The sequence below is a fragment of the Oryzias melastigma genome, linkage group LG15 (genome assembly GCF_002922805.2).
Source record: "Oryzias melastigma strain HK-1 linkage group LG15, ASM292280v2, whole genome shotgun sequence".
Taxonomy (NCBI): domain Eukaryota; kingdom Metazoa; phylum Chordata; class Actinopteri; order Beloniformes; family Adrianichthyidae; genus Oryzias; species Oryzias melastigma.
The window spans coordinates 3,584,617-3,592,124 of record NC_050526.1 but is presented as its reverse complement, the minus strand read 5'-3'; the positions used below and the strand labels follow the sequence as shown (position 1 = coordinate 3,592,124).

The 7,508-nt window shown below is 39.7% G+C and overlaps 1 protein-coding gene across 1 annotated transcript in view; it reads right to left on the bottom strand.

The window, feature by feature from the left end:
• Positions 1–7,508, bottom strand: part of pcnx2 (pecanex 2) — a 39,662-nt gene that overhangs the window by 29,451 nt on the left and 2,703 nt on the right. Inside the window, exons 3-10 of the mRNA XM_024296764.2 lie at positions 7,284–7,401; positions 7,122–7,179; positions 5,599–6,020; positions 4,026–4,217; positions 3,075–3,506; positions 2,824–3,001; positions 2,520–2,658; positions 620–762 (exon numbers count right to left, since the gene is read on the bottom strand). Coding sequence (XP_024152532.1) covers positions 620–762; positions 2,520–2,658; positions 2,824–3,001; positions 3,075–3,506; positions 4,026–4,217; positions 5,599–6,020; positions 7,122–7,179; positions 7,284–7,401 — 1,682 coding nt within the window. The remainder of the gene's footprint in view (positions 1–619; positions 763–2,519; positions 2,659–2,823; positions 3,002–3,074; positions 3,507–4,025; positions 4,218–5,598; positions 6,021–7,121; positions 7,180–7,283; positions 7,402–7,508) is intronic.

The following is a 7,508-nucleotide window of genomic DNA, read 5'->3' as shown; positions in this document are numbered from 1 at the left end:
TTTAGGCTAATTTGGCATTTAGCTAATGTTTTAGCTAACTATCAGCTTCAGCGTTTTCAGCTATTAGCTTCAGTGATTTCAGCTATCAAATTCAGCGTTTTAAGCTATTAACCTCTGCATTTTCAGCTATAAACTTAAGTATTTTCAGCTATCAGCTTCACCGTTTTTAGCAAAAATTTCAGCATCTTCGGCTATCAGCACTAGCATCTTCAGCGGCCAAATTCAGCTAACAGCATTCACACTAGCATTATTGCAGGTAATGCTATACATCTAGTTCATAATTATGTTAAAAAGTTATGGTTTAAAGTTTTAAAAACATTTTTTTAGAGTATTAAATAAATGTTTAGCCTCTTTAGCCCATGACCGGATGTGTGTTTTGCATTTTGGCCCCTTGTGCGATTGAGTTTGACACCTTTGCTCCAGAATGTCTCAGTTTTTCCAGCATATCCTAATCAGCTGATTTGAACTGTAAACATTGGTGATCCTTAAGTTTATCTACTAAATCTTATACTGTATTAAAGCCCAATATGCTGCAAATTAGCATTATGTTATGGGGCTGCTCTTTCATGGATTGTCTGTGTACAAAGCAGACAAATTATAAAAGGGTCAAAATGCTTACTGTGAACCGTATGGAAGGTGTACGCCTCTTCTTTGTTGGTGGCCTCCGGTCTGCAGATGACCTGCAGCATGGAGCTCTCAGACTGAGATGTTTGGGAAGGCAGGGAATCGTAGTCTGGATCCTTTTCTCTGTCTGTATTGGGACTACAGAAGAGGAGTGAGCAGAAGTCAATCAGTCTAACCAGTTTTGAGCCTCATGCTGTCCCACCAATCCATCCCATTCTGAAGCTGCTCAATCCCCAAGTTGCTGAAACGTGGAGAACAGCCTGGATGGTTTGCTAGTCTGTCGTAGGACCTCACAATCACACGTTTAGAGTCATTTAGAGAATTAACCTATGAAGAATGTCTTTGGATTGTTGGAGGACGCTAGAATCCTCCAACAAGGTTTGTTATTTTTTGCCACTCCAAAGAGGCAGCAGTGTGCTCAAAGCGCTGAAATACAAATATCCTTCAGATTCTCTAAATCAAAGAACAAAAGTAATGTTTACCTACATCAAACTTCTTGAGCAGAGGATGTTAAGGGGACGCCAAGAGCAGCCAGTTTGGGTTTTTTCCATCCCTAAAGCTTGCACTCGCGAGTGCCATAGTTCTCTTATAGCTTTTGTTTCAGGTCCCACTTTCTTCATCCAAAGAAGGAGTTTTAGTTCCTCCATAGGAACCCCATCCTGGGTTAGCCGCTGCACTGGCTACAGCTGCACCTGGCTCCACCCGATTGGTTTTTGTGGCATTGGAAACACCTGTAGCGGCCTCCACTTCAACACCGTTGCCTACACCACCTCCAATGGATTTTTCCAGCTGAGATCTGCCCGAGGGCTGGAGCACCCTTGGCTCAATTATTTCTTAAAATGCTCTTGATCTCCATAACCAAGAAGTCACTGACTTAAAAAAAAACATTGTTAGGAAATAAAACCAAAAAAAAAACTGTCAACCAAACTTTCTTTCCAAGAACAAAAAAATAAGCAAGACACAAACAGATCAAATACCAGCAAATTAAATGGATCATGAGGGTGAACGGATCCCTGACAATGGAATCAGAGATCCCGGACGAGCCCCCAACTTGAACTCAGGGAGAACATGCAAATTCCCAAAGAAAGGTACCACCCGGTATTCAAACTAGAACCTTTCTTACTATGAAGTGACGCTGATAACCACTCTAGAGATCCCGGACGAGCCCCCAATTTAAACTCCCAAAACTCTGAAGGTGATAGCCACTACACCACCATACAGCCCACTGTCCCAGCCACTTCCAGCTTACAGACTGTAGCAGGAAACCCACATCCAAGCCTCTCTCCTGCGATGAACGAGCTCCTTCCACCGTCTGCTAACTCCACTCACGCTGCCATGCTTTATATCGCTTCTTATTTTTTTAAGGTAAAAACCAAAAACACAAATTGAAATCACTTTTGATTTATATTTGAGAGTTAACAAACCACAGTGCTAACGAACCTCTACAGTCATCTCTCACAATTCTGCATATTAAAGCAGATTCTGCTAATTCTGCACTACTCAGCAGGTGTAGCTTTTTGATTTGTTGTCCTTTTTAACATTTGTTAACACAAATGTGTTTCTAACCTCACTGTTTACCACTTTCAAACATCTTAAATGAACCAGGGGAACCATCAATCTAAAGACAAATTTATCAAAAGAGTTCAAAATACCAAAAGTGCTTCTGACCTACTTCTTCTGCCTTCTTTTCATGGGAAACCCTATATCCTTCACCCCAATGCTACACAAGTTTAGCACAAAACACAGAAGGAGTTTATATACATGTATCCCTTGTGTCCAAAAAACAAATAAACCTCTTCTGTAGCAGCAAAATCTTTCAGCTTCAGTCTGTTTAAAATTGTACATTTTACAGAAAATAAGTGAGTGTCAGAAAGACGTTTCCTCCTCACACATACCTGTCAGGAGACACTATGGGGATGTGGGTGGGAGGCACCGCCTGCAGCGTGCCGGTTGGCAGACTGGTGGGTGGTTTGGGCCGCTCAGAGTTAGTTTCTGTTATTGTTTCATCTCTTCCAGGGGTTGCGCTCTGATTCTCTGAAGGAAAAACAAAAACAGATGGATGTAAGACCAGTCTATGAAACTCGGTCAGAACAAACAAGTTCTAAATAAGAGCAGACTATTGAAAATGAAGTAAAATATTTTGCTGCACCAAGAATAGGAAGAAAGGGGTGCTGAATGTCTTGAAAAAGAAGGGTTCACCTTCTTCTTCTCCATCTAATTTCTCTTTTTTCTCTGGCTCCTCCTCCTCCTGCGTGCTAGCTCTCCCCCCCCTCGTACTGAGGAACCCCAACAGAGACACAAACTCCAAGAAGTTGGACTCGTTGGGAATCTGGCCCTCCTTTGCCTCCAGGTCTGATTTGGAGCTGGTCATCGTCGACTGATAGGAGAGAATAAAAAAATGGAATTATTGAGTTTCACAGCAAACGGTTAAGAACCGGAGTGGGGCTCACTGCGTGGTGTGAGCGGTCTGACAGCAGAACCGCGTCCTTCCCGCTGTCCATGCTCAGACCTCGGGCGTGGATTCGTCCCCCCGGCCCACAGCGACCCACACTGTGTGGCAGACGCAGGAACCCTTGGCAGTCCACGTTAGGGTCTAAAGGTTCGGTATCGTCGGGGTGGGAGTGGACGTCTATACCCGACGAGCTGTTCTCATTGGTCAGCTGGGGGCTCGCGGTTCTGTCGGCAGTCGCGTGTTGTTCGGGGTTCTCCTGCTGCGGATCCGGACCCTCCAGGATGGTGGACTCTTCACTTTGGCTGAGGATCTGCCGCTGTTTGCCTTCATCTTCAGAGCCGCTCACCCGCGCTCCCCCCTCCGGCCCCTCGGGGGAGTCAAAGGTGATGATGGGGATTTTGATGTGACATTCACCTGCTTCCATCTGAGCCTGGCAGGGCACACAAACACCTCAAACGTGAATATTACACATCCTTAGAGGCAACAAAATGTAGAATAAAAAACTTTCATACACAACATAATTGTTTATAACTGGTTAACATAATATTTAAATGGTGAAACAGTGCTTGAAGTGCATCCATAAGCAAACCCATATCATTAACCCTCCACCTCTGTACTTGAACTGATCAAATAACCCCATTTACAATATAAAAACACAATTTCGTTCTTTATTTTGTCTTTAGTAATTGATTTTATTTTTTTTTATTGGTCTAAATCGATAAAAAAATGAGCTAGACAACAGTAATAAAGCATATTTTCTGCTATGAAGTCACTTCAAGCTACAGTTTGGTCACATAACTGAATTTTTTTCAAAATAATTTTTTCAAAATTAAAAGCTGAAGTCATCACCGTACACAAATATTTAAAAAGATGTGGATTTTTCATTTTTAAAAAGTATTTAAAGTGAAGCTTTAGAGGGAAAAGTTACTCCTGAATATTCAGGCCTCACCTGAGCGTTCTCCAGGAGGCTCTGCTTGACGCTCTCCTCCAACTGAGTGGCGGTCTGCGGATCACAGCTCATGGTGATGATGATCTTGACCGTGTCACTGTTGTCCACGTGCGTGGACGGGCCGGGGCTGGAGGTGTCCACCAAAACCACCTCGATCTCATCTGAACAATATGTCTCCTCCACAAGCTCAGCCTGAGACAAAAAGATGAGAATAATTGCAGTATTTCAAATAACCAAAGCACGATACATAATGCTTTTATTAATGCTTTGTGAGTCACTATACAAGATTAAATAATAAACAGTAGTAAAATAGTTAAATAGTATACTGTAAAGCATAAAAGTGGATGTTAATACTGTAATTAATGTTAATTAATGCTTAATTAAGCATTAATTAACATTAATAAAGGCATCCTTATTATAAAGTGTTACCAAAGTTTTAATGGGGCTATATTAGTAAATTAGACTTATCTTTAGTCAAAAATCAAATAAGCAACTGAGATTAGTGAGAAAAATCTGCTAGGAACGGACTGACCAATTATTTTCAGCAGACTCCTGGACGATGGATTTACTCTGTGATTTAGGACATATTTTAAACAAAAATGAACCTTCATTTTGTTAAAAAAAAGAAAATATACACATATTTGTCTTTCTATATGACAGAGTATTTGAGCCACCATGAAAATATAAAAATAAATCAATTTACAGGAATAAATATGCAATATCATGAGAAAAAGTCAAATATTGACAGAAAAGTGTTGTAATTTTATGAGAATAAACTTGTAGAATTAAGAGTAAATAATAGTTACAATTTAACAAGTTAAAAATTCAGAATTTAAGAGATTAAAGTCATAAATGTACGAGGTAAAATTCAGAGTATAAAAATCAAGAAAATAAGAACCATCATGGTGTTTTAGTGTGAGAGACGTCGAGCAAATTGTAAGGGATTATTTCAGCTTTGGTTTCACAAATAAAGAAGTGAGTCAACGTTGTTTTATTACAAGTATTAAGGACATAGAAATTAATTTACAGGAAATTGGGCCTTTTCAAAACATTGTCGATTTTTCCTGCAGGCGCACCATTTGAGGTTTAAATGCATTATATATTCTGATGATAAACTAAAGCGTCATGACATCACTATAAATGGCTGCATTAATTGATTTAGTCCATTAATAAAGTCCTACGCTACAAAATATATTTGAAATAAACATGACTTTACCTTGTAAAATAATTTTTTCTATTGTAATTTTATGACTTTATTCTTCCATCTTATTACTTTTTTTGTAAAATCATTATTTTTTCTTATAATTTCATGACATTATTCTTATAAATGTATATATTTTTTATTTTTATGGTGGTTCTAATACTCCGTTATGTTAATAAATCTAAAAACTTTTCAAAAATGTTTCTTTCTGCCTGGGAAAAATAAACTGCATCCACTGCTGCCTGGGCAAAAATGTCTTCAGGGAGAAACAAAAAAGGCATTTTCAAATGTTTACAATTAAAGCTACACGTCCTGCTTAGGAAAACACACAAGTATTTTCAGGATTTTGAGAATGTTGTGTTTGTGTCTCACCTGTGCTGGAGCCTCTGGGATGTCAATGGCCTCATCTTGACTGCAATCTTTAACCTCGATGGAATTGTTGTTGGCATCTGAAGGCTCCTTTAGCTCCTCACAGCCTTCCTCGCTCTCATCCTCGCTTCCATTGGATGGTGGTAGTCCTTCATCCGCCGTGTCTTTGTCCCCCAAGTCGTTCCCCTCTGATTGCTCCTTCTCCGTCAGTAAGCTTAAGTTATCCAGTCCTCCTTTCCCGTCTCCAGTTTCAGAACCAGGACGCGTCTCCTCCCTGTCCACTTGGGATGAGGGCCTCTGCTGAGCCTGCAGCAGCGGGGCGTCCGGGTCTGGATTAGGGCTGGAGAAGTCGTTCGGAGAGGCGTCCGGGCTTTGATCCACCTCTTCTTCAACCGGATTCTCCTCTGCAGCAGCCTCAGCATGTCCTGCAAGAAAACAGTAGCAATAAAGCATGAAAATAATCTTTCTGGATCTTTGTTTGGGTCTCATCCAGTGACAACTGGGACAGCCTCCAGCCCCCGGGGGCCCTGAGCAGGGCGATAGCTGTAAATCCAATCCTTGTTGTACTTTTGTTTTTCGCTGTAGTGACAAGTCCAACTTTACACAATGAAAACAGAGATTATTTAAGACGAGCTTTAAAAGGATGCAAGTATTGTGTTGATTTTAAAAACAAAATATGAGTGTTTTGTGCAAATCATCCCATGCAATCCAGCACAATCTTCACATCCTCTTTAGTGGTTTTCAACCAGCTGACTTCGCTCTTACCGATCACCATTAGGTCATAAACTTACAGGAAACAGACTGCCGGACGTTTTGGCCGGCGACTTGGCAGACGATCAGTTTTGTGCCTGTTTGAGCGCATTTAAAACGGTTTTGTGTTTTGGGATCTCAGACGAACAATCACTTTCATTGAGGAAGAGGAAGAGAGTTTGTACACCCCATTTAAATCACTTTTTTATGATAAAAGCATCTTTAAAATGTAAGAACTCCATTGTATTCTGCAGGAAACGACCGGTTTCAATTTTACTGCTGATCTGCTTTAAGATCTGCTATAAACCCAAATTCAAATAAAAAAAAATTAATCATTTTATTATTACAGATAAATGGAATACATGTGTGCTAATTTAAAAGAAATGATTTTAGAGAAAATAAATCCATTAAAACTATATTTAAAGTCTGCTCTAATCACACAAACTTTAATACAAACCTTTAAAACTTATTTTTGTCAAAGTCACTTTTTAAAAAAAAATATTGTAATATTTGGAGATTTTAAAATATTATATTGTAACCAATAAAATTCCCCTCAAATGGAATTACAGTGTACATCTGCAGCTTTTATTTTGAAATTTATGCACTAAACATGTAATAAAAATGCTTTATTCAGAAGTCAATAGAAGATCAGTAGAAGCTTTGAAATATAAATGAATTTAGACACTCTTAATGATTTATTTTTCACATTTTTGATAAAAATTGATCATTTGACCACATTTCTGTAAAAATGGAAGCATAAATCGTTCTCTTCTAACCTGAAGACGGGTTGGCATCCCCTTCCACGGCCTTTTCGTCCTCCGACTTTGAACAATCCTGCACAGTTGAAAAAAAAAATCCAATTTAAATGTGGATGCAATCCAAAGGGTTGTGTTTTTCTTCTTTTTTTTCCTGCTATCCATCTGTGAGTCTTCACTCACCAGTCCAATCAACCCCGGGTCTGTTTCGGTCTGTTTCACTGTCACCTGGATCACTGGACTGGGACCCTTTGGAGCCAATGTTGTCATGGCAACGCTGTCAGGGACTGTGCTGCTCTTTCTAGTGCACAGTAACAAAGAAGAGTTTGGGAGAAATGAAATGATAACAGCAGAAAGAGGATGAAAATGCTGTGGAAAATTAGACTTTCAAAGGAAATGATGTGGCTT